This window comes from Panthera onca, chromosome D1, assembly GCF_046562875.1.
Source record: "Panthera onca isolate mPanOnc1 chromosome D1, mPanOnc1 haplotype 2, whole genome shotgun sequence".
Classification (NCBI taxonomy): Eukaryota; Metazoa; Chordata; class Mammalia; order Carnivora; family Felidae; genus Panthera; species Panthera onca.
Genome location: NC_138348.1, coordinates 39,521,008 through 39,547,515, shown reverse-complemented (window position 1 = coordinate 39,547,515; position 26,508 = coordinate 39,521,008). Strand labels below are relative to the sequence as shown.

The window sequence follows — 26,508 nt, the reverse complement described above, 5'->3', positions numbered from 1 at the left end:
GTGCTTATGTGCCCGTTGAAGATTGATGCAACCTAAATACATGGGACAGAGGTTTTGTGGAACTCCTTCGTTCCCTCCCCGCCCGTGCTGAAACCGAGTCGCACTTCTTTTGAGCTCGGTCCAGAATGATGGTAGGGTGACTGGTATTTTTTTCTGTCCCCCAGGATTCAGAACTGAATGAGTTAAGAAAAACCATCGAGCTGCTAAAGAAACAGAACGCAGCTGCTCAGGCTGCCATTAATGGAGTAATTAACACACCAGAGCTCAACTGCAAAGGTAAAGGAAGGAGAGCAGCCTTCTAGACCAACCACCTGCCTGCCCTTAGGAGCCCTCCCCTGACAACACGCGCTGCAGTCTCCCTGCCCCAGGGTGTGTGTCCACGTCAGTCACTCAGGTCCTGGGAGGCAAACACTTTGAATCCAGTAACTCCAGGCCTCCGGGAAGGTAGCTCTTCTGGCTCAGCCTCTTCCCTGCTGTGTCTCAAAAATGGAAGAAAATACGTTTCATCGGCAAAGTGGCGAAGTGTTTCGCTTCGCCTGTGTCCTTATGCCTGAAGCCCTTAACCTCAGTCATGCTCTGGTATTTCCATATTGACTTGGGCTACCCTGAAGTAGGCATCTCTTATTTGTCCAGGAAAATCTTCCCGAGCGAATTGCTTCATCCGCGTGTGTCTTACTTGCGGGGAGAAATGGAGCTGTGAGGCGGAGTTGCCCTCCCCCTCCCACAACGGTGGCCTTAGTGGTCATGGTAGAAGTAACGGTGATAGCTAGCATTTATGGAACACGCGCTGTGTTCTAAGCCCCTCCGCTCAGTGTTTTCAATTATTAGTTATCTCGTTCGTTTCCGCAACAACCTTATGAGCGCAGTGCTGGTCCTTTGCATCGGGCTGCTTGAGTCACTTCCAGAGTATAAGATGCCGAAGTGGGACTGGAACCCAGGTCTCTCTGACTCTGACACCAGTGCTCTTAGATTTCGTTCTGTGCTTGTGCAGAAAACTGGCTGCAAATTTTATTTCGGTGTCACTGCTCTTTCAGACAGTGTGATTTCTGGCGTCACCGTTATTTCAGCTGTCAGGCCTCCTGAAGAGTAATGACAGGATCGAAATGGGAGGGATTGGCAAGAGCCGGCCAGCCCAAGGAAGCGCAAGGGGCATTCCAGGAAGAGGGAATAGCACACGTTAGGACCCCGAGATGAGATGGGCTCGGCATCTCCAAGGAGACAAAAGAAGGCTCGTGAAGCAGGAGCGTACAGAGCAGAATGGGGCTCGGGGTGGCCTGATAATACAGGTGACTTGTCACGGTTCAGAAACAGGATTGGGTGCCTGTCTCAAGCTTGAGAGAGCTGGTGTTAGGGGGGGATTGTCTTGAAGCCTCCGCTGACTTCTGTTTGGTGAAGCGGATAGAATGGGCCCTCATTGAATTGACTAAAGGGGGCGTAGCTTCCACCTGCTCACGGATCTTCAAACCAGCTGCTGAGAGTAGAAGGTGGTGTCTAATGGGAAATACTCGGGTGTGTGTGGATTCAGGTATAAAAGCCATTCCCTGGGACAAAGGACTGGGCTCCAGGCAGCAGCTGCTGATCTCCTGCCTTGGGTCTCCAGGAAATGGTACCTCCCAGTCTGCAGACCTCCGCATCCGCAGACAGCACTCCTCTGACAGCGTCTCCAGCATCAACAGTGCCACCAGCCACTCCAGTGTGGGCAGCAACATAGAGAGTGACTCGAAGAAGAAGAAGAGGAAGAATTGGGTGAGTGTGCATCCCAAGACTTCCGTGGGTCCTAGCAGACCAGTGCCCCACCCCCACCCCAGAAAGAGCCCAGGCTCGCTCTTAACTTCAGAGCATAGGCCTTTGAGACCGGGTCCAAAGAAGCCTATGGATAGGTTTCTACCAAATTCAGTGCTGTGCTCAGCCAAACACCAGGACTTACGAAACCACCACCACCTTGTAGTTTTTCTGTTTCATGAGACTTTATGTGGCATACTCATCTTCCATTTCATATACATGTTGTGTCGTCATCATCACATGCTATAGCCACAGAGTTCCAGGCACTAGAGCAAGGGTACTCTGCAGTGGTTTCTCCTTAGCTATTCTGGGGTGGAGGGTGTGTGTTACCAGTTATCCCGTCATCATTGATAATCCTTATCTGCTTACTGACACAATTGACTGCTGTGACAGCGTTAAACCAACTTTTCTCTAAACGGTTTTTGACCGCGTCCTGTAAGTAAAAGTGTCATGGTGTAGGGGCGCCCGGGTGACTCAGTCCGTTAAGCATCCACTCTTGGTTTTGGCTCAGGTCACGATCTCAGTTAGTGAGTTGGAGCCCCGTGTCAGGCTCTGCACTGACAGTGAGGAGCCTGCTTGAGATATTCTCTCTCTCTCTCTCTCTCTCTCCAAGAAAGAAAGAAACATTAAAAAAAAAAAAAGCGTCACAATTTAGATGTTAGGAGTTAGGACAAGGTTTTAAACTGGAGAGTTGTACTTCAAAACAGCGAGTTTGATAGACCCAGTTTCCAATACATTGTTTCTCCATGTTTCCATAATCCCAATGAACTGCTTGAATTTCTGTGCTGTGGTGTCTGGAGCAGTTTTTTTCCCATTCTCCTGGAAATATTTCACACGCCCGCCATTTTTTTTAAGTAAGCTCTACCCCCACCATGGGGCTTGAACTCACCATCCTGAGATCAAGAGTTGCACAGTCCACGGACTGAGCCAGCCAGGAGCCCCCTACCCACCCAGTTTTAGTTGTGTGGAGGCTGTGGAGTTCTGAGACATTTGCTGCCCCCTGTCTTCAGCACAGGGATACCCCAGATTGACCTGGAGGGGGCTAGTGCTCAAAGGGCCCCATCTGTCAGTGCTGACCGCATCTTGTGTTCAGAGTAGCTTCAACGTCCTCATTCATCCCACATACTTCTCCCTCATTTCGTGTTATCTTGGATGGGTGGCGAGGTCTACCAATAGAGGAGTTGAGGTTTGAGTGATTTCGGTTGTTGATCGCTTGCGCTGGAAGACTGTAAGGCCGGTTCAGTGCAACCCTCTCCTAATGATTAAATTTTTTCTTTGTTACTAATGGCTTTCAGTCAGCTCCTTCGCCGTGCCTTTTAGAGGATTAACGTATGTTGCTGTTTCTAATATATTGTTGGTAACTATGGTCTGACTTGATTGTCAAGGTGATGAGAGAGAATTCTTTTCTATGAAAAACAGTGTATATCCATTTTCTCCAATTCAAAAAATAAAACATATTTATTTGCTGTAAGACAGTTCTAGGTTATCAGTAGAATTGGGGAGGATGGATAATTGACACTCTCAGATCATCCCAAAGCTTAATTCTGTCTGATCTTTGCAATCTCCTCTTCCACCTGGCCTTTGACCACAGGGAGAGGCAAGGATTTAGGTTGATGGCTTGTGTACTAGATCCTTCTGTTTCTATAACTGGAAATACGGTGAAAAGCAGGAAATGGGAACTTGATCAGCCACACGCTGGACATGCCATTCGTTATGGATGAAATCCTGATGGGTAAAAAAAATCCCATTAATTATTTCAGAATGGCCTGTTTCTGAATTCTTTAATGGCTAAGAAAACCTCCAGGATGTTTTCAGAAGGAAAGAAGGATTTTAGGAAAAAGGAAATCCCTTTTTTAAAAGACCTTTTTTTTAAGACAAAACTTAACTTTTTGGCTCTAGAAAATACGTGCTTGTGGCTTTCAGAGAAGACCCTGCACTTTAACTCTTGATTCTCACTAGAATAAATACTCTCATTGGACTTTTCAGATCCGTCGCATGATGTGGGGAATTTGTGAGGTACCAGTTCCCTGTACCCAATATGGCTAATAAATTTCTCACAAACACCCACTGTTTGAGTAGTAAGCCAGGTGGCTAGTTCCCTGCTTGTTCTTACGCGTATGCCAGGATAGCAGGAACTCCTGAGGAGATCTTCCAAAGGGCTGCGATGGGGCCTAGTGCAGCAGTGAAGCCCTTCTTGCTGAGAGAAGAAGACACAGACATGCCAAAAACAAGTTAAGGCGCAGAGAGATGGCTGATAAAAGACACAGGGTGAGAAGCACAGGAAGGTGGGGGCCGTCATTTCAACTAGACAAAGAAGCTGGAAGAACTCGGACTATAGGGCCTTCCAGAAGCACTAGTCCTTGCCTTTCCTCACGGAGGAAGATGCCCCTAATGCCCTGAAAGATTCACGTTCTTACCGGAAACCTCCTGTGTGTGTGGTGTTTATCATTAGCCATGTCGTGTCTGAGAAGTCCGAAGCTTTCCCTGTCACTGGCTTTCTCTGTTAAAAATTGTCTTTTTTCCTTCCCCTCCCCCATTTTTGCTTGCGTTTTCCCTGGCAGGTCAATGAGGTAAGCAAGACCACCGTTAATATCAGATACCAAGCTAACCCATCCATTGATATGACTAATCTCACCCGCATCCGCCACCATGTCTGAGCATCCTGCTTTGTTGCTGTGTAACCTCATCCTCCCGACATCCATCTGCTGAGCCAGGCTCTGTCTTGCTGTTGGCATCTAGCCTCGAAGCAGGAGTAGGCATGGAATGTTACCCACAGGTCCAGTCCTTTGAGCTGTCAGCACCAGATAACTCTTCTTCCCTTACTGCACTGATTCAAGAGAGCTGTTGGGAACCTCTGTCATTGGTTGGGGGGTTGGGGGGGAGTCGTGGGAGAATTAAGTGCTCTTTTGTCTGCATGTCTCTGTGTTGCCGAGGCCTGGGTGTTGGGTGGCAGCCCGTGCCAGGCTGACAGTCTCGGATATTCAGTTACGCAGCTCCTTCAAGCAAGCCTTCGGGAAAAAGAAGTCCCCCAAGTCTGCATCCTCTCATTCAGACATCGAGGAGATGACAGATTCTTCGTTGCCTTCCTCGCCAAAGTTACCACACAATGGCTCCACGGGTTCCACTCCGCTGCTGAGGGGCTCTCACTCCAACTCCCTGTAAGTCTGTCTGTCAGGGACACACGCTGGGCTGATGATGCCTTTGGCCTCTAGGAACTCCCTCAAACAGGAAGGGCTAGGTGTCCTGTTAGGATACGTCTGCCCCTTGGGGTCTTGTATGTCATGTTTCATAGGACTGGGCATTTTCCACCAATGTTTCAGGACTGGAGAGGTTGAAAGAGAAAGGAATCTTCCGTTGTCCCAGTGGCGTTGCTGTAGCAGCCATGAGCAAGTTGCTTGACCTCTCTGTTTACATTGTTTTATTAGCCAAAGTAGGATAATGGTTCTTGGCTACTTATCCTGTCCTAAGGATTGAACGAGATAAATGAATGGGAAAGAACTACAACCATCTTACTGGGAGGAAAGATGGTGTTATGCGTGTTCACAGATTTTGCTGAAGTTCCAGTTCATTTTCGTGACAGAGCATAAAGAGATGATGCCATTCTTCTGTGATCAAAATTTGGTGTTGACTCTTTTCTCCAAGGTCAACACTCAGCATTTGGAAGTTAAAAAAATGGAGAAGACTCGGTGACAATTGTCTTTACCAAAGGGTTCTATCTTTGGTAAAATGATTCATCTCCATGAGCTCGCCTAGTGAATTAACATACAGTGCAGTATTGGTTTCAGGAGTAGAATTCAGCGATTCATCATTCACATACAACACCCAGTGCTCATCATAGCAAGTGCCCCCCTTAATACCCATCACCCATCTAGCCCATCTCCCATCCACCTACCCCTGTTGACCCTCTGTTCTCTATCGTCAAGAGTCTCTTGTGGTTTGTTTCCATCTCTTCTCTCCCTCCCTTCCCATATGGTCATCTGTTTTGTTTCTTAAATCCCACCGCGTATGAGTGAAATCATAGGGTATTTGCCTCTCACTGATTGATTTATTTCACTTAGCATAATCCATTCTAGCTCTATCCACGTCATTACAAATGGCAAGATTTCATTCTTTTTGATGGCTGAATGGTTTACTGATTAACTGAAATCTACGGATAGTAAATTTTAGATGACTCAGTTTGTACAGAGCTCCTTGGGAGCGCCGCTGCTCCTGTTAAGTGAGATAGGCCTTTGCTCACGTGACCTTGGCTTCTCTGCTATTCCCCTTGGCAACTAGGTAGGTAGAAGAGAAGAGTCGCCAACTTCCCGTGATTTCCACTGAGCACCCACTGATCATTGCTCCATCAGAGGTATAGGGAGACAGTCCTGTGCCCCATCTAATAACAGAAGGCCCAGACTCCACAGACAGAAGTGTGTCAGGAATGGCTTGGGATAGACAAGTGGGGACCCAGGTGTCAGCTCCTGGAATAGTGAGAAAGATTACCCTTGCCCCATAGGACTGCATTCCCTTAGAGACCATGAGTATACCAGGCCAAGAGTGAAAGACCTGGAGCTCGTGTGGTTTGCGGTACCGTTAGTAAGATGAGCCAGTACCCAGGAGAAGAGAGCTGCTGTGGCTGGGGTCCAAACAGCCACTGAGCTAGGGTTGGACAAGGGAGTGGGTCATTGTAGACACCTCAGTTTCCTCATTGGTAAAAAGGAGATTAATTACATCTGCTTCCCTGGATCCTCGTGAGGGCCTAGTCAGACACTGTGCATAAAGGGCCTCCTTCCTCTTCTCCTTCAGTCTCAGGAAGCCAGGTATGTGGTGCTGAGTCTAAGTCCGCTTAGCCATCCGGCCGCTGGAGCTGAAGACAGCAGCACCTGCTGATGACAGCAGCCTGCATAAGTGTCCGAAGGCCAGCTTACCAGATGGGTGCATGCCCTGTGAGCAGGGGGCTCGGCCAGGTCTTTGCAGCACACCAGCCACGTGGTCACCATGGAAGACAGAAAGTGGAAGACAGGAAAACAGCCTAAGGCCTTGAGTTTTCAGCAATCCCACCCACCCATGAAGTATGGCTCTGTTGGGGGGTCTCCGTTTTACTTAGTTAGATTAGCAGCTCCACTGAGGACAGGGCCACAGTGCGTCTAGGCCCGTGTTCTTGTGTAAAGAATTAGGTAAATGCCCAAGAGTGTGAGTCCTATTTGACCCGCTAGGTGCCTCAGAAGTTAATAAGAGGCCAGTTGCCTGTGACACACATGCCATCATCCCAGAGCACCTCAGTTTGTATGACCAGGAGAAAAAGGAACTCACCTGTTCCTTATTTGTGGATTTAAACATTGTATGTATCAACCCATGTAAGCGGGGCACAACTCTAGATGTTCTGAAGAGGCCTAAGGTGATGCTCACCAGAGTCCCACCCCTAGGGATTAGGGACCAGCGGGGACACCACCCAGTGTAGCTATTTTACTTCTGAGCTTCTGCTCTGAATCTATGCCAGTCACCGGTTACAAGGGCATACAAGACGGATAAAGTTCAGTTCTGGTAGACCAGGGCGAAAAGCAGACATCAAACAAGTAAATCTGAATAAACGAGAAAACAGCTCAGGGTTAGGTTAATGCTAGAAATTAAGATAGGGTGTTGGGATACGGAGTACTACAGCAACTGTAGACAGAATGGTCCAGAAAGGAGGCAACATTGCAGCTGAGATCTTCAAGACAAGAGGGGGACCGCTGGTTAGTTCTGGTCAGTGACCCTAGCTGCTGTAATACACGGAGTCCCAAAGCTCAGAACCCAGTTCTGAGTCGGGCAGCCTGCGTGGAAGACCCCTTCCATCTGGATCCAGCCATCCCACTGGATCTGAGTCCTTCGCTGAATGCTCTGTGTCCAGCCAGCAGGTGAGGTGGGGGAGGGGAGAGAGTGCAGGGGTTTCTAAGAGGGGTTTCTCTTAGAGAGTTTTATGGGCCAGACCTGGAGGAGACACATGTCCTCTCTGTCCACAGTCCACGGAACAGGGTCATCCCACCCACAAGGGAAGAAATGAAATCTCCACACCCAGGAGGGAAAGGAAATAGATTGTGGGGAGCAGGGCAGCCTTTGCCCCAGATAGTGCAAGGAGCCTCAGGTGGAGACTGGGAACAAGGGATGGCCAGTGTGTGGCCAGTGTGGCTGCGGTATGGTTAGGAAGTAGGAAAGTGGTAAGAAAGGAGGCCATGGAGGGGCCCCTGGGTGGCGCAGTCGGTTAAGCGTCCGACTTCAGCCAGGTCACGATCTCACGGTCCATGAGTTCGAGCCCCGCGTCAGGCTCTGGGCTGATGGCTCGGAGCCTGGAGCCTGTTTCCGATTCTGTGTCTCCCTCTCTCTCTGCCCCTCCCCCGTTCATGCTATGTCTCTCTCTGTCCCAAAAATAAATAAAAAACGTTGAAAAAAAAATTAAAAAAAAAAAAATAAATAAAAATAAATAAATAAAAAGAAAGGAGGCCATGGAGATTAGGCAGGGCCAGACCACGGGAGACTTTGAAGTCAAAGTAAATTTGCATCTGCTTCTATGTGTGATGGGTTATCAACCGTTGGAGAGGTTTCTTTTGTTTGTTTGTTCTTGAAGTTTATTTAAGTAATCTGTACACACAATGTGGGGGTTGAACTCACGACCCCGACTTCAAGAGCCACTTGCTCTAGTGACCAAGCCAGCCAGACAGCCCATTCACTGGAGAGTTTTAAGCAGGAATGTAAGATCATCTGAATTCATGTTTCACAAAGATCAGTCTCCTTTCTGTAGATAAGGAATAGAGAGGAAGGGCAACCACATAAGAGGCCAATAGCACTCTCCTCCTCATCCTCCCCACTCTGGCCTGGTTCGTGTCCTTTGAGCACTCTAATCACACCACCCCCTTGCCCTTTCTTTGTTCTCTGCCTGGTACACTCTTCCTCTAGATATTCTCTTCCTTCACGTCTCTGTTCAGTGTTACCTTTTCAGTAATGCCTTGTCTGTGCACCTTGTGTAAAATAACGCCCCCATGACCGCCAGCACTCCCCATCACCTCCCTTTCCCCTGTTTTATTTTTTACCATGGCACATACCACCACCTGACGTGTAGATTGCCCCAGGTTATTTGTTTTTTGTACCCCCCCCCTCAGCCAACACACACACCGCCACCCAAAAATCTACAGTGTAAGCTGCATGGAGGTAGATACCATTGGATTTGTAGACGTTCGGATCGTAGGTGAAACAAATGGTAATTCATAGCACTGGTGAGTTTAAGATGTGTTCAAGAAGAAAGTTGACAGCATGTGGTGATGTAGAGTGTGAGGGGAAAGAGAAGAATAATCCTTGAATATTCCTAGATTTGCAACTTGAGTACCTGGGTATGTGAAGGTATTGTTTCTTGAATCGGTAAGAGGTGCAGATGGGGCAGAGTGGGGGAGCATCAGGAGCTCTGGTTTGGCTATTTGAAGTCAGAGCTGCTCAGGAGGCATCCACATGGACATGCCAACCAGCCTGGGACTCCTGGAGGCGTAGATCTGGTGGACATGGGCTCATAGGTGGTATTGAAAGCTGGAATCTGGAGGGTTCTCTACGGGGTTGAATGGAGATGGAAAAGAGCCAGAGGGCCAAGGACTGAACTTTGGGTGCTCTGAAGAGAAAGGAGAGCAGCCAGCGAGATGAGAGGAGGTGGGAGGAAAACAGAAGCAGAGAGAAGAAACTTCTGGTAGCAGGGTCAAGTGCTGCTGGGCGGCCAGGGAGGATGAGGAAGAGAAAGAGAGGATGCCACACTGGGCTGTGCAGCGCTCCCAGCGGCCACTGCGAGAAGGCTCCCTCCAAACCACTTTCCCCGGAGGGATCGGGTGGGGCAGACTCTGGGCACTGCTGACCTTCTCTGACATTCCACAGCATCCATGCACACTGGAGATGTTTGTTTTGGGTCTGGTTTTCCAAAGGGTGGGCAGAGAGCAAATGCTTCTTTCCAACCTTGAAGGGTTTGCAAGAATGTGCAAATCTAGATGTGAGAGGAAGTTCAAAGAAGAAACCCGAGGCAGAGAAGTGGAGGGTGGGGTAGGGGGCTCAAAAAAGTTCCTACCCTGTGGGCGAAAGGAATGGTAACGTGGGAAGGCAGTGTTTCCCATACTGGAGGCATTTAAAATTAGGTATGCCACCAACCCTGCCTTTGGGCCAAGACAGTGGAAATATGGGAGTATCATGTTAGGGACTGAGTAGGAGAAAATCTACATCAGGTTGCTTCAGGAAGTAGTCCATGAAGTGGATGAGCATGTATTGAGTGCCTGCTGGATATAATTCAGGAGCATGGGCTCTAGAGTTACATAGACCCACCAGACTTGATCCTGATTTTTTCATTTTGGGGAGCGGGGAGGCTTGCTGTTGTTTTTTAATGTTTATTTATTTTTGAGGGAGAAAGATCATGAGCAGGGGAGGGGCAGAGAGAGATGGGGACAGGGGATCCAAAGCGACCTCTGTGCTGACAGCAGAGAGCCCAATGCAGCACTCACACTCACGAACTGTGAGATCATGACCTGAGCCAAAACCAAGAGCCGGGCACTTAAACAACGGAGCCACCCAGCTGCCCATGATTCTGTCATTTTTAATGGGCCTGTTAATATCTCTAGGACTCCTCCCCCCCCCCCCCCTTTTAAAAGGAGATCATGGCAATACCTCTTCAAGGAGTTGTTAGTAGATGTAGTAAATTAAATAATACGCTTCACATGCCTGGCATAGTCGTTTGTGTATTCCATATGAATTTACTGAGCACCTGTTACATTTGATCAGTGTGATCAGACACCAGAAATGATGCAGAGAACCCTGGTCCTGGAGCAGCCAGCCATGTAGGGGGTAACCTGTTGAGTGCAACCAAATTATCAGAGATGTACAAAGGTCTAGCATGGAAGGAACCAAGGGAAAAAGTGCTGTCCTGGGCAAGAGGGATAGATAGAGACTAAAACCTAGCTGGGGCTGCTGCAGAAGAACTTAATTTTCAGGGCACATACCTAACTCAGTCAGTGGAGCATGACGCTCTTGATCTTGGGGTTGTGGGTTCAAGTCCCACGTTGTTGGGTGTAGAGATTGCTTGAAAACAAAATCTTTAAAAAAAAAAACCCTTAATTTTCAACATCTCTGTGCTAAGTAGGAGGACATCCCCTCTCATTGGCCAAGCTTCGAGAAGTAGCTCATGTGATACAGCCCACAGAGGTGGGTGCTGAAGAAGTCTTGTCTGTCTTGTTGGGAAAGCTTCTGGGGAAAATGTACAGATCATGTGAAGGAGACTGGGGCAAAATGCCTTGCCCTGGAGCGCCAGATGCACCCGACTGATGGTGTGAATGGAGGCTTACTGTTCTCTGCAGTGAATTGGAGCCTTCCAAGTCTGTGCAGGGCGTGGTTTAGCGAAGCCTGGAGTGTCACAATGGAATTTTGCTCAGACTTTACTCTCCATTTAAACCAGGAACCCGTACTCCTCTCTCAAGAAGAAACTAGTGTTTGCAAGCTCCCATTGCAAACCTTGCAAACCGGAAAGGCATGCCAATTTAGTTAAACCTTACAAACTATAGCCTACTCACAGCACAGAGAGGGGTGAGGGTTGGGGGAGGGGCAAGATCTGATTTCTAGAGACATTTTCTAGCCCTCTTAGTCCCAGATCTGTTGGCCTCAGTTTGTCATGGGTATAGAATGGGAATGATCCTAATATTTTCAGGAGTCAGAGTTTTTAGAAGATTTTTAAAGCCAAGAAACTCCCTTGGCTACTGACGACTTTTAAAAATAGGAGGTGGTTTTCCTCTCTTTGTATCCCTCAAATGAAAACCATTCAGGTGTAGGTCAAGAAAATAACAACAGAACAGTTTGGCTATTCAGGTGTTAAATTTTTCTTCTAGTCCTTTCTGCCCCCCAAATACAATTACACTTCTTTCAACGATTATAAATGGTTTCCCCCTGGCAATGAACACTTCCACACCCTCAACCCGTTTTACAGGTCAGGCTTTTTTTGGCCTCAGATCCAGAATTTGGTCTTGGAGAGCAGGCTGCACAGTTATTTCTGCAGAGACCACATGTTCATCATATCTTTCAGAGATAATCAGCTTCAGCTTTGTAACTTTAGGAACATGTCCTTTTTTCTTTTTTTTTTTTTTTTTTTCCAGTCTTCAGTCCAAGAAATGTCAAAGCTTCTTATTCTGGATCACCCCTCACCCCAGAACCAATGATCTTTGAAATCACCATCCTTTTTTTTTTTTTTATAGAGCCACCTTTTCTAACATGGAGATTTGGTCTTCCACTTAGTGCTGACCTGCCAGGTATCTGAATAGCAAACCTGACTAATCACATAGGGAACCCAGCCTAGAAGGACCACCTTTGAAGACAGAAAGACTCCATGGTGTCCCCTGATAATGGCGTATGGGTGGAAAGGACGACACTGAAAAACACTGTTGCTCAATTTTCACCTAAAACTGGCTTCTGTATCCTATCACCCTGTCTGCTGACTCTGCACGATGTTTCCCTTCCTTGTTGAGAGCTTATGAAGCAGTGTGGATGGGTGGGGGAAGGAAGGAATGTTGTTCTCTCAAGACACTTTCAAAAGACTGAGTTTCAGAATGTGACCAAAAATAGACTAACTCCCTCCACAGGAATCTTTAGGTTACTTTCATTTTGGGGCAAATAAAAATCACTCCTCAGCTTTCTGACCTTAGAATGTCTAATCTTTAAAACAGACAGTTGACCTTCCTTCTCCGAGTGGGTTCAGATCTCAAGGAGCATGTGGTGTCATTAAAGGGGCCCAGCTGGGTACACATTGGAGCAGGGGGTGGTTTCAAGCCCCAAAGGTTACTACTCCCTTTGGCCAGCTCCTGCTTATCCCAGATTATTGGAACTTTGTCGAAAGGCACACCAAAGCCATTCTGAGTGCCAGAGCTCTGCAAGGGAAGATGGTAGAACAGTAATACAATCTGTGAATTTCAGGCGCTTTGATCTTATTGCCCCCAGGAAGCACTGGGAAGATGGTTAGACAGGGTCACTGCTGCGCAGACCTGCTGATGGACGTGGACCAGTGGTCAGTGGAGGACTGGAGGGAGATGAACTCAGAGCTGTTCTCATCAGTAACACCCACCCCCCTTCCCTAGAATTTCAGAGTGCATGGATAGTGAAGCCGAGACAGTCATGCAGCTCCGAAATGAGCTGAGAGACAAGGAGATGAAGCTGACAGACATCCGCCTAGAAGCCCTCAGCTCCGCACACCAGCTCGACCAGCTCCGGGAGGCCATGAACAGGATGCAGGTGAGCCCGGGAGCATGGGCTGGGCCCAAGGCTGTCTGGGGAGGGAGTGGCAGGAGGCTGCTCTCCGCCAAGCTAGGGCTGCAGACCATTGCAGCCCTCTGCTTTCCTAGCCTCTTTCTCTCTTTTCTCTTTCTTTTCCAAAGCAGCAAGGCTCCTCCTCTTTTCATGTCCTCCCAGATATTGCCCAAAGATGAGTCTCTTCAAGGTGTAGGAGGAACCATGCGTCTCCCCTTTGTGTAACTTTCAGTGGCTCTGCCATTGGCTCTTGCAAGTTTGTTTATTTATTTTTGAGAGAGAGCGAGCTGGGGAGGGGCAGAGAGAGGAAGAGAAAGGATCCCAAGCAGGCTCCGCACTGCCAGCACAGAGCCTGACATGGGGCTCGAACTCACAAACCGTGAGATCATGACCTGAGCCAAAACCAAGAGCCAGATGCTCGGTCTACTGAGCCACCCAGGCGCCCCCCTTTTTGCTCATAATCTACTACCCACCTATTCACAGTTCCACTTTCCAGACTCAACTCAATGGCCAGAGGGAGCCCCTGCTCCCTTTGGCTGCCCAGGGATTTCTGTTTCATCTAGTTCCCTCCACAAGGATCTCTTTCTGCACATCTGAATTGGACCCTTTCCTCAAAGTTGAGCCTCTTACTCTGCAAAGTTTTCCCAGGCCCTGCATTCTGGAAGCGTTAGTGCCCTCGTCTGAATTCCTCTAGATTTGTTCTTACAACCCCTTGCCTTCCATCATGGATTGGAAGGCATTTGGGTCTTTTAGCTATTTTTTTTTTTTTTGCATCCCTTTCTCAGGCTGTAGCACCCATGCTTTGCACATAGTAGGGTTTTCTCTAAATATTCATAAAAATGAAAGAGCCCTGTGGGCTCTGCTGAATGGGACCTCACTGGAAGACAGCATTTTCCAAAGGGGGTTCCATGGAACACTCGTTCCAGGAGAGGCTCAGCGAAAGGAGAACTCCTTGATCAACTGTGTTGAGGGTTGCTACACATTGTGTGCCCCTCTGAGCTCCCCAGTGCAGAGGAGTTCATAAAGCCTCTGAGTCCTGCAGGAAAGACACCTGTCAAGCCCAGAGTCACTCAAACCTCTTAGATTGTAGGCCCCTTGTTCACTTAGGACTCGGGCAGCAGACTCTGGGAAACATTTGAGTTCTTTTCAGAGGCCATCTCTCCGAAAGGATGGCTCTTGCCCTGCCAGACAGGTCTTGTATATATGCAAACAGCAACCACAGCCGAATCTCTCTGGCGGTGTGACTGATGTCCTTGGCTGGGATACCCACTTGATCCCTGCAGGGAACCTTCCGATTCCTCCTCCAGAATAAGGCTCGTCCGCGTTACCTCCACCTAGTAAGTGAACCCCACCCTTACTCTTCGCAGAGTGAGATAGAGAAGCTGAAAGCTGAGAACGACCGGCTAAAGTCGGAGTCTCAAGGCAGCGGGTGCAGCCGGGCGCCCTCCCAGGTGTCACTCTCCGCCTCCCCTAGGCAGTCCATGGGCCTCTCCCAGCACAGCTTGAACCTCACCGAGTCAACCAGCCTGGGTGAGTGGCATCACGGGACTGGGGGCAGGTCGGGGCCTGCAGCTGGCACTCCACTCTCCAAGCAAGAGCCCCGAGATAAGCAGGTGAACAGATTAAATGGAGAGGCAACAGGCGTGTGTGCACTTGGGGTGTGTGTGTGTGTCTGGGTGTGCGTCTGCTACCAACATGAGCCCAGCCGTTAGACTGCTGTCATGCTTTGCTCCAGTGCCCCGAATTCTCCAAGCCACATGCTTGGATCCTCTCGTCCACCATGTTGAGTTCTGTTTGATCCATTTGAAGAGGCTGTGACCTGCAAGCCGAATGCTGCATAGAAATCCCATGGTAGCAGGTCCCAGTTGGGGCAATGGCTTGGTGTACGTACAGTCTTCCCGCCTTCAGGATGGATTCCAGGCCGGCACCGTAACTAGCCAACACGATCTAGGTTTTCTTTGTAAGCATATTGAGGCTGACGCTTTGATTTCTTACCCATGATGCTGCGTTGCTGTCGTTTTGGTTGAGCCTCTGCCTCGCACTTCCATTTGGCAAGGTACATCGTCAGCCTGCTGGCTCCTCGGTCGGTCCACCATTGGTTTCTGTGGTTGCATTCTCCATTCCGCCCTTCCCCCTTCCCCGCACCCCGACACCTGGTTTGTCCTGCTGCCGTGCGGACAAGCAGCGGGGGTGTCAGGAAGCCGGCTTTGCTGTCCCCATGTGCCTAAGGCTGTTGATGTTTTCCATTCGCAGACATGTTGCTGGATGACACTGGTGAATGCTCGGCTCGGAAGGAAGGAGGCAGGCATGTTAAGATAGTTGTCAGCTTTCAGGAGGAAATGAAGTGGAAGGAGGTTAGTTGGATCCCTTTCCCTGCTCTGCTTGTCCCTTCCCCCAGGTAGAACTACCTAGCTTAGTGATGTCATCGTCAAACCGGATCACCTCAGCACCTGAGGTGATCTGGAAATACTACTAACCCCTTCCTTCACTAACCATAATCCCCAGCAGCATCTTGACACAATTAAAGGGAGCAAACAGCTCTTCCCTCCCTCTCGTGTTTGCAAAGTCTAATAAAGGGTACTAAAAATATTCCCCTGCTCCCTTTCCACGGAACCAACTAAACGCTGCCATCAGTCAGAAATGGCCTTTCTGGGGTCATGTGTTCCTAAAGCACTTCTGAGGCAGCTAAGCACCGTGAGCACAGAAGGCACAGAAGCAAACTGACCAATCCCAGCTGACCCGAGAGCACCAGTTTTGCCCGGTGTTCAGAGACTGCGGAGAACATGGGAGACTGAGGTGGCCCGGTGACACACGTGGCTAAAAGTGAAGCCAGCGGGGCGTCCTGACTCCCCGAAGCTGAGGAATCTCAGTTTTCTGAGGAGTTTCTGTTCTCTTCCAGAGTCTGAGGAGGCCACACCCGTACTAGGGACTATTTTGGGGTAGGGGTGGGGGTTGACAAAGTTCATTTTTAGTCACTGATTAAATCCAAATGACCACCTCATATAAGTGGAGAAAGACTTCACAAGTTGCTATTTCAAGTCCTCTTCAGTATTTTGTTGGATGTTTCTTAGCATTCTCGCCAACACACTATTTGTACTCTCGGAGTGCTAGGGAACCCACAGTGCCCACCGAAACAAAGCGTGTGCGGCCAGACTTTCTTTGCCAGAGGATTCCACTGTGTGCCTGTCCCTTGAGTCTTACGGGAGGGGATAGGCCCAGAGTTTGGAGCTGCCAGTGATTTTCTCATCATCTAGCCTAAAAAAGATCCAATACATATAAAGAACTCCATTTTCAGAGCATGACTAGTGATAGGACTATCGGGAAAATCCATTCTTGGAACATTCTTATAAAAAAAAAAAAATCAGGGGATACCTGTGGATTTGCATCATTCTCGTGGTCCTCAACATGAACAGGTAAATTGTACATTTCACAAAAGTTTGAGTCCCTCTTAAAAATTGGATCACCACAGCATCCAGATGAAGTTGGTTGACCAGATGATGTCACCTCAGTTTACAACTGAGAAACATAATGCCTGAGCATCACTTACTTAAGATTACAAGGGAGCTGGGGAGGCCAGATCTTCTCACTGCAAGGCCGGTGCTCTTTTCTCTGCTGATTTTGCTTAATTGCCCCATGTGCCACTGTCCCCACCCCCTGCTGCCACCCTCATATTTCTGTATCCTTATGAGCATGTCAGATCTAAGATTTTAAAATCCAACAAAACGGAATGTTCTATTAGTTTTTGTTATTGTCGTGATTAGTTAGCCCTCACCATGCAGAGCCCTGTGCACACAAATTCAAAAGAAATAGAAAAAGAGTATTTTTTTATGAACTTCCCAGAGTTTTGTTTTCTGAATCGAGTATGTTTTAATTAGCAGAAAAGCAATACACGTTCTTAAAAAGAAGACAAAAATTGAACATACTCTATCCTGAGGGAGTTTAAGATTTGGCAAGGAGACAAACTTGACTTACAAATAAGACATAGATACCTAAAAATAAACAAGTATAGAAGATGTCAATATATAAGTTACGTACGGAACCACTGAAGCATGTCAGCTCTGAGCCTGGTGGATTAATCATTGAAGGCTTCTTAGAAGAGGTGAGTTTGCAAGCAAGGTTTGGAAAGGGAGAGATGGCAGATAGGAGAGGGGAAAGCATTCCAGGCAAGGGATGTGATCTACGCACCTACACAAGGTATACCTTTGGTAGAAGGTCCTAGATTCCAGAGAGGAGATCCTCTTTTCCTGACCCACGGATTGGTATTTTTGCAGTGGTGCGGGGAAAGATTTAAGACCATTGCATTCGATCTAAGTTGTAATCTGGTGTTAAAACAAATAGGACTTTTATTTCCCTCTCAAACCATTGGTGGAGTTCTAAGGCAATCTGAGTCCTTGCTAACGTGTGTCAAAAAAGATTCACCTGTTTTTCCCCTGCATACATTTCCTTACCCTTAGGATTCCAGACCACACCTCTTTCTTATTGGCTGCATTGGAGTTAGTGGCAAGACGAAGTGGGATGTGCTCGATGGGGTGGTTAGACGACTCTTCAAAGTAAGTGTCTAAGAAGACAGCTGCAGTAGTCTGCCTGAAGTGGGTGCCTGGGCTCAGGGAGGGAAGGGGCGGTTTGTGTCCTGAACCTGGCCACTTCTTGGGCCTGCTCCCCACCCCATCCTTGTGTTGCTGGGACTTGTCCCCTGGCACTCAAGTAATAGGAAAATGGTAAGTACAGACTGATGATTGACCACACTGTTCTTGGATACCCTTGGCAGTGATTGGCCGGCCAGCGAGGGTCATCTCCCCAGCCTTGATCAAGTATTTGAGCCTCTTGTGGTGAGCTGCTTATGTTCAAATTCTCCCTTCACCTTAGAAGCGTGTCCTGTTGAATACGCTTTGGAGTGAGTGCCCTGTGGCCAAAGCTAAAACGTCAAATTTCCATTCTTCATTTCGGGAGGATTTGACCTGACTTGCCCAGCATCCTTGCCAACACTGCAGAGTCTGTGATCTGTGCTTCATGTAACATTAACATCTCATCAATGGCCAGAGTCAAAGATGTCAGCATAGTTATTTTTGTAGTTGTTCTACTGGAGTGGGTGGGTGTTTGTCACAGGAGAGATAACTAATGAGTCCTGAAGTGAACCTTCAATCACAAGGTGGTTTTGGAAGAAGCTTTTCATACATGTTTTTTCTATCGTTCTGAAGTGAGTCAGCAATCCTATGTGTTCATTAATCATATCCCCTAAGCAATAATGGTAACCTATATTTTTGGTGCTAGAGGTCATGCTAACATAACCCCAATTTATCTTCAGGCCTGTGAGGAAGGTCCTATTAGTTTCCCACTTAAAGAGGAGGAAAGTGAGGGTCAGATCACGTTACTTGCCCAAGGTCGTGGACCTAGAAGTCAGCCATGTTGGTCTAATTGAGCTGGTCTGACTTCAAAACCTGACTTAACTAGTATACTCCAGTCTTTTTCTAGCATCTGGTTTCAGGTGGTTTCACACATAGGAACTTCTGTTCTCTGACCAGAGATCATTCCCCATCTTGGCAGGCTGCAGAAATGTGACTGGGCAAGAGATGTGAATGGCTGAGGGCAACCCACTCCTGCTGCCTAGAGCCAAAACCTTAATTCTGCTGATGGGCAGTCGGGACATCCTTGGATCAAAATGACCAACAGTTTGGGCTGAAAAGAGCCTGTTGGGGCATCATATGTGAGGAAATGAGACCATTAAAGGTAGAGAGGCCTGTTACCAGTATTTCACATCAAGTCATTGTCCAGCCACCACCTAGCCCACGGACCTTTGGTCCAAGTTCACTGACCTAAAACCTTTTGGTCACTCACCTCAGAGGGAACACCTTCCAAATTAAACCCAACTTTTCCTGTTTAAAGATCAGGAGCTGTTTTTTTTCTTGCAGCCCCAGGGCGTGTTCCCTTTGTCATCGGTGTAGTCTTTGCTCTTAGCCAAGGAAAGGGGCCAGTGGAGGGATTTCTTGTCAGAATTACTTTCTCGTGCATTTTCCAGCACTATTCACAGGCCCTGGCACCTTAAGGACTTCAGCTGAACTGACACAACGCAGCCTAAGTTTTCTTTGCTTGGTTCATCCAGAATAAACGTTCATGATTGTGTTAGGGCTCCCCCCACATCACTAACCAAATAAATCTGTACTTTAAGAGGCCTGTGATACTTGGGAATCATCCCCATGGAAAGCCAGCTCTTCTCACCTCGTTCCACAGCTCGATTTCAACCCAGGCGTCAACTGAGAAAGAAAATGACCATAAATCACCCAAGGAAAACATGAGTCATGGGCAAATTCTAGCCACATCTTTGATAGGGTCTTGATTTTATTCTTCCCAGGAGTACATCATTCACGTCGACCCCGTGAGTCAGCTGGGGCTGAATTCAGATAGCGTTCTGGGCTACAGCATTGGGGAAATCAAGCGCAGCCACACCTCGGAGACCCCCGAGCTTCTTCCCTGTGGCTATCTGGTCGGAGAGAACACGACCATCTCCGTGACTGTCAAAGGTAACTCGGCCGATTGTGGAGGTCGGAGTTTTCAAGAATTGAGCTTTTGTCTTGTGACTTGGCAAAACATGGTTGGAAACCATGGCCACAGTTTTGTTTGCACGTGTGTGTGTGGGGGGGGGGGGGGGGTTGGTTTCTCCTCCCCCACCCCCGCCCCACTGCAACCGCAGTCATTCTTACCTAAGCAAGTTGAACGGTTTTTAGCTTTTTCAACCACCACCGGAAACAAACACTTTTAGTTTATTGCCGAAATTATATAACAAAACGTCCCATTAGCCTTCTGACTCTAAGATGATGGAATCTTAATAACCCTGCTGAAGTGGGGCTCCACCAATACCAGTGGACTCCTCTTGCCAGCTAGCCTTGGACATGGTCCCATTCTATGGATGGGAGCCGCAATCTGTTCTAGAGGTATTGCTCAGAGCACTCTGATGAAATTTCTGAAGCTCTTGCCCACACACAGTGCTGCTGGTGCTTCCGATTGCCTCATCACCTGGGGATGTTAAGCCCCAGGCCAAAGTGTATTCCATGGAACTCTAGGCCCACAAAGTATCTTGTGGGGGGAAAAAACAGTGTCATGGCCAAATAAGTCTAGAATACTACATCATTATACCCATTTGGATGTAGGGGCAGAAAGAGAAGAATGTGCTGGTGCACTGACTCTATAACTTAATACACTAACTCTTGCCGTTAAAAAGGCTGTTTAATCCAGTCTGACACAAATGTATTTGAGTGCAATCCCCTTTTTTCCCTGTATTTTATGAACCCACAAAGAATAGATTAATAAACAGTATATGAGGCTCAGCATTCAGGTTGTCCCATTTCTTAATTCCCTGGAAGGCACAGCTCTTGACTGGAGTTTTAACAGTGCACTTTTGGGGTGGTTTGATGCAAGCTTTGTTTCCTGGTTGCAAGGTTTTCCAGAAGCACCTCACCATTCCTTATCAGCAAAAATCTATATGCTTGCTCTGACGATGGCGAGCTGTCTGTTACCACTCCTTGAGCCTCACCCACAACCTTCTTATCTGGCTAGTGAGCAAAATTGCACAAATGTGGTCTCAGGCTGTAAGTGACAGAAACCTACCCCAAACTAGCTTTATCAAAAAAGGAAACGCACCTGGAAAATCCTGGAATACGCTTCAAACACTGCTTGATCCAGGTATCCCAAGAGTGCCATCAGAACCAGACCCACCTCAGCCTTGCGTATTATCTGAGTTCTCTGCATGTGGCTGCTAAAATGGCCCTGGTAGCCCTGATAAATCCTTCTGGCTTGGGATTCACCAAGAAAGAGAATGTCCTTCTGGAAAGGTATGACAGAAAATCCTTACAGGTGATTCTGGCCCAGCCTGGCCCCACATTCGCCCCTTGGTGGCTGAAGGTGCTGGGTCGGCCCCTCTTGAACCACCTTGAACAAGCCCCCCATGAGAAAGACGAGTCCTGCTATAAGGGGCAGGAGGAGGGGGGACCAGGCACACCGAAACAACGCTTCAAGGAAAGCCTCTTATGTCACCGGTTCAAGCCATGTCTCATCCACGCTGGTGAGCACACGTCGTCACTTGTAGGCGACAGCTACTGGCATTGAGGGGTGAAAGAAGTGATCCACTGCAGAGACCAGACCTCTGCACAGACAGTGACAAGGTGGTCTGCCGCAGTGGAACGTGCCACCCCACCATGGAGCCCAGTCTGCCACTGTCAGCACACCAGGTTGTTCAGCATCTCGAGGCATCAGCTCAGGTTTATTTATTTAATTTACTTTTATTTTTTAGAGAGAGAGTATGAACAAAGGAGAGAGACAGAAGGAGAGAGAGAGAGAATATCAAGCAGGCTTCATGCTCAGAGCAGAGCCCAATGTGGGGCCCAATCCTACAACCCTGGGATCATGACCTGAGCCAAAATCAAGAGTCAGACGTTCACCCGACTGAGCCACCCAGGTGCCCCAGCTCAGGTTCATTTTTAAGTGACACCTGACTCTTCTGTTTTCTGGTGGTGCTTGAAACTTACGCCTTCAAGGCATGATAAACCACGCAAGGGTTTGAGCCAAGAGGTCCGTGGGCTGTGGATGCTCCACCTAAGTGGTACCAGAGGCAGGGATGTGACTGAGCATGCCTGAAGTGAGTTCATCTGCAGAACAGTCACTCCCAGGGGGTTTTAGGGCAAAAGACCAAAAGAGCAGCCTATATGTAGAGAGAGTTGTTTTTGTGGGTTTTTTCCTCCCTTACTATTAAGTTTAGACGAGAGACCTTACACTCTGCACTTCGCATCAAGTTTGAGCCAGTATAGACTACACTGAACTCAGTACCAGGAAAGTCTCGGGCCTATACCCAGAAGCCAAGTCATTCAGGAACCTCCACCTTGGTCATTCTGGAATAGTCCCTTGCATTTAGTGACTGTTCTCGGTTAGGGGAAGATTAGAGACAAGCATATAAATGCATTTGAGGGGTCTGTTTGCAGTGAATTATTATGTGGAAGGAAGATGCTATTATAAAATCGAGTAAATGGGGGAACCTGCCTGGCTCAGTCAGTAGAGCATGTAATTCTTGTCACAGGTTGTGAGTTCAAGCCCCACACTGAGTGTAGAGATTACTTAAAAATAAAATCTTTAAAAAATAAAATAAGAAAGAATAAATGCTCTTCTTTTTTTTTTCACATACGTATACTGGTTTTCTTGAGGTGAGTTTTAACAGAATTACCTTAGGTTTCAGACAGGTAACCTTGGATGGACCTTCTTTTGAGAATGGTATCAAGACAATAACTCTTTTTAAAAAGCCAACAGCCCTGATTGGTGGAGATGTCTCAGGTGGGAGAAGGGAAGAATGCATTTCCTCTTGACTTTGAGACTCAGAGGTCTTAGCATTTAGCCTTTGCCTGCCGATCATCATATCCCCGAATCAAATTGCATTTCTTTGTTTTAAAGATGAAAGTGTTGCTGCCTTTGTGGCGTATGTGAGTGTGGGCAGCAGTGGCACCCGGGAACAAACAGGGTGACAGGGCAACCCCTGGGGTCCTGGCAGACACGGGAGACCCAGGTTTGGTTTGGGCAAACCCCAGTGGGTAAATCCAGACAGGCAAGCAGAGCCCAGTCTTAGGAACTCTGCAGAGGACAGACGGGGGCCCAAGGGCCCGGGTGTTAAAGCTGAGTCTGCGTCCAGCCAGGGGCTGGAGCACGTGGTACTCGTGATCAGGGAGCAACAGCCACTTGTGCCCAGCCTGCCACGTACCTGGGTGGGCAGCGGTCTCCAGACGAGTGGCCGCCACGGAAAAAGATAGGCTGTCCCAGGTGGCAAGTGCAGAGCTTCCCCGGGGCTTCAGATGCTTCCCGTCCCTCTCCAACGCAGGGCTCGCGGAGAACAGCCTGGACTCACTGGTGTTCGAATCCCTGATCCCCAAGCCCATCCTGCAGCGCTACGTCTCCCTGCTGGTGGAGCACCGGCGGATCATCCTCTCCGGCCCCAGCGGCACTGGGAAAACCTACCTGGCCAACCGGCTGTCCGAGTACCTGGTGCTTCGGGAGGGACGGGAGCTGACAGACGGCGTCATCGCCACCTTCAACGTGGACCACAAGTCCAGCAAGGTGAGAAGGTCATCCAGAGGCTGCTGTTTGGCCCTTTCAGAAATGTTGATGCAGAGTGCCTAGATGGCTCAGTCGGTTAGGCGTCCGACTTCGGCTCAGGTCGTGATCTCGCGGGTCGAGCCCCGCATCGGGCTCTGTGCTGACAGGAGCCTAGAGCCTGCTTCTGATTCTCTCTCTCTCTCTCTCTCTCTCTCTCTTTCTCTGCTCCTCTCCTGCTTATGCTCTGTCTCTCTCAAAACGAAATAAACATTAAAAAAAAAAAAAAAAAAAGAATTGTTAATGCCACTGCCACCCTGATGGGAAAGCAGCATTTCCTCTGTGTTCTCCCTTGGTGGTTATGAAAGCCTGGTGAAGGAAGTCACGGTGGGGGAGCAGAAAGGAAGGCTTTCATCCACAGCTTCAGTGAAGAGCGTCATCTGTAAGGCGAGCTGGCTCATTCCTCACTCGTCCGCTATGAGCCGCGTTTGAAGCTCAGTGTTAATAGGTCTTTAGGTTCGCCCCCAATGCATCTATTGTAGTTTACCAAGAACTTGTCACTTGCCATCTCGGTGCTGTCATTTCTCCCAAATGTAACCTCTTCAGGAACAGCAATGACACTAATGATAACAACAGCTCACATCACACACTGCTTGCCATGACCAGCAAACTGACTGCCTTACAGCAGTATCCTCACAGGAGAGGTTGTTGTTACCTTGGTATCACAGAAGAGGAACCTGAGGCTTGAGGCAGGTGGCCATGTGCCTAGGACCCCTTGAATGGTACAGGGCAGTGGACTAGGGCTCAAGTCGGAGTCTTAGACTCTAGAGCTAGCAGATGGGCTCAATCCTGCTTCATGGGGACCAGTGGAGATGTTTAGACCTAGGCCCGGGCGAGGGTTGGGAAATGTTTTCTCAAACTTGATCACTGTTCAACACAGTGGGAGGTGATGGATGGTTCGCTCTGGCTGGCCCTGAGTCAAAGGTGATTGGGAAATGACTCTTCTGCCTTGAATCACCTGGCATGCTCAAAGATGTAGATTCCTAGACCTCATTCCCAGATGATTGCTTTCAGTAGGTTGAATGGGAACCAACTGGCCAGGAAATTGTGCCAGCTCAGTCTCTTCCTCCTCCTCTTCCTCCCCTGACACACATCCCTAACCCTAGCCGTGCTGGGCTGCATACCAGCTCCAGATCAAGCCAATCCCCCTTGTGTTCTCCACAGTTCAGTTCAGAGCTTACCCTTTCCACCAGATATCCCGGGGCTTCCCGTGCATGTAGACCCCCTGCCCCTGCACTGTTGGTTTTCTGTCTGTGATGGCACCAGTCAGCAGTGCTTACCTCTCTGTGGGGATGGCTCCTTTGCTATATTGATTCATCGAGGGCTTCTATGTAAACAGCTCTCAGGCAAGTGCGAGCTTACTGGAGGGTGGGCATGATAAGCAATATCAAGAAGAATGACAATACTTCTAGGAAAGTGTCAGAGCAGAGACAAAACTATGCCTGGGCACCCCATGGTGCTGTGCTCCTGCCCCAAGCGGAAGGAATTCTGTTACCTGGTGAATTCCAGGAGTCTGGACCCAGGCCTTCCCCACCCCCTGCCCAGCCCAGTGCTGTGCAGTAGATGGGCACGCAACACTTGTTCACCGCACGGCCTCCTGAAAGGCCTTTGCACCTGCGTTGACCTGGGCAAAGTGAAGGCTCCGAGCATGTGCATCTTTCCAGGATGCGTTCACCCACTTATTCTTTACCTGGCTTCCACAGGAATTGCGCCAGTACCTGTCCAACCTTGCTGACCAATGCACCAGCGAGAACAACGCTGCGGACATGCCCCTCGTCATCATCCTGGACAATCTGCATCACGTCAGCTCCCTGGGCGAGATCTTCAATGGGCTGCTCAACTGCAAGGACCATAAATGGTAAAGGCCAGTTCTGGGCCTCCTGGCCCCCAGGAAGCCGGCGGCCACATGATGTGTGCTGCGTGGGCACCGTGCTCACGTGGGGGTTGGGGGGGGGGGTTGGGGGGGGGGGCAACCAGCCACCTGCCTGGACGCTCGGACAACACGGGCTTCTGTGAGCACCTGCTCTGGCTTGGCTTCGAGTCACAGAGCCTTCTTTTCCTTCCTGTCCCCCGCAGCCCTTACATAATTGGCACAATGAACCAGGCTACCTCTTCTACCCCCAACCTGCAGCTTCACCACAACTTCAGGTAAGGGATCGCTTTTCGAGGGCCAGCACTGGGTTGGGCGTCGTGCTGGGGATCCTCCCCAGCCTCACTCATTTAATTCTCATGGTAGCCTCACTAGTTTATCTTGCTGGTGGGGAGACCGGGGCTGAGAGAATTGATTAGTGTGAGGTCACACAGCTGGCCTGTGGAAGAGCGGAGACAGGAGCCCAGGTCTCCCCGACTCTCCTCCCCGGGGGTGGCAGTGTCATGATGACAGCTCTGGGCTTGCGTCCCCTGTGCGTTTCTTGCGACGCGTCTCTCCATCCCTAGTGAACTTGAGCAACGGAAGCTCTTGCTTATGAATGTCCCCTCATCGCTGGGTCTGTGGGCCTGTGAGTCCCCCGCGAGTCCCTCTGCCCCAGCGCTGTAGTAGGGGGCCGTCCCTGTGGGGGTGCAGGAGGGGCTGTCCAGATCAGTCGTGCAAGGTTGTGTTGCTGCTTGCCTGGGCCCTTACGTGCGGCTGAGAAGCCGCTCTGGCGCGACCCCCCGCCTCCCTTACACTGGCGGCACTGCACGCATCCTAGAGGGCGATCTGTAGGAAGTGGACCTGCATCGTAACCGTCAGAAATGGCGATGCCCCCGGGCCTGACATCATGGCCACCTTTGCACCCAGGCTGTCCTGTCCCGTCCACGCTTTCTCCTCCTGCCCCCGGCACCACCCCGTCTCCCAATACACCGCTGCGATCATTTTGTGGCCAGTGGGCCTGCCTGCAGCTTGGCTCCCTGCAGGCAATCTCCTGTGCCAGCGGCATCCGAGTGAGCATTCTAGAATTCAAATCTGAACATAAAGCCCTTGTGCTTAAAGTCCTTCAGGGGCTCCCCATTGGCTCCAGAATGGAATCAGACTCCTTAGGTGGGCTGGTCAAGTCTAAACACTGAATTACACTGGTTGCTCTGAATCTCTGGCAGTTTCCCACACACCCCACGTACGTGTGCAGATGGTGCAGCATGGCCTGCGGCCCCCACCCCAGCCCCCTTCTGGTCTCAGACATCCCCTCCTCTGAGAAGCCTTTCCTAATTCTCCAGGTTTCATTATGTCTCATTCCTCTGTTTGCTTCTCTGCTTCCTCCGCTGGGCTGTGTGCTTCTAGGGAACAGGGACTTAGTTTCTTAGTCTTGGTTATAGTTCCAGAGGCTGACACAGGGCCTGACTTCCAACACAAGAGGCAGC

The 26,508-nt window shown here is 49.2% G+C and overlaps 1 protein-coding gene across 11 annotated transcripts in view; it reads left to right on the top strand.

Annotated features, from left to right (window-relative positions):
• The window catches only part of NAV2 (neuron navigator 2), a 732,958-nt gene that overhangs the window by 692,347 nt on the left and 14,103 nt on the right, over nucleotides 1-26,508 (top strand). For all 11 annotated transcript variants that reach the window (XR_013550161.2, XM_078433316.2, XM_078433314.2 and 8 more), the window contains 11 exons: nucleotides 165-276; nucleotides 1,601-1,746; nucleotides 4,768-4,940; nucleotides 12,879-13,032; nucleotides 14,415-14,577; nucleotides 15,301-15,401; nucleotides 17,502-17,597; nucleotides 19,397-19,565; nucleotides 22,901-23,136; nucleotides 24,876-25,030; nucleotides 25,249-25,320. Coding sequence is in view for 10 of the 11 variants with exons in the window: in XM_078433316.2 (XP_078289442.2) it covers nucleotides 165-276; nucleotides 1,601-1,746; nucleotides 4,768-4,940; nucleotides 12,879-13,032; nucleotides 14,415-14,577; nucleotides 15,301-15,401; nucleotides 17,502-17,597; nucleotides 19,397-19,565; nucleotides 22,901-23,136; nucleotides 24,876-25,030; nucleotides 25,249-25,320 (1,577 nt within the window). In the remaining variant the exon portion in view is untranslated. The remainder of the gene's footprint in view (nucleotides 1-164; nucleotides 277-1,600; nucleotides 1,747-4,767; nucleotides 4,941-12,878; nucleotides 13,033-14,414; nucleotides 14,578-15,300; nucleotides 15,402-17,501; nucleotides 17,598-19,396; nucleotides 19,566-22,900; nucleotides 23,137-24,875; nucleotides 25,031-25,248; nucleotides 25,321-26,508) is intronic.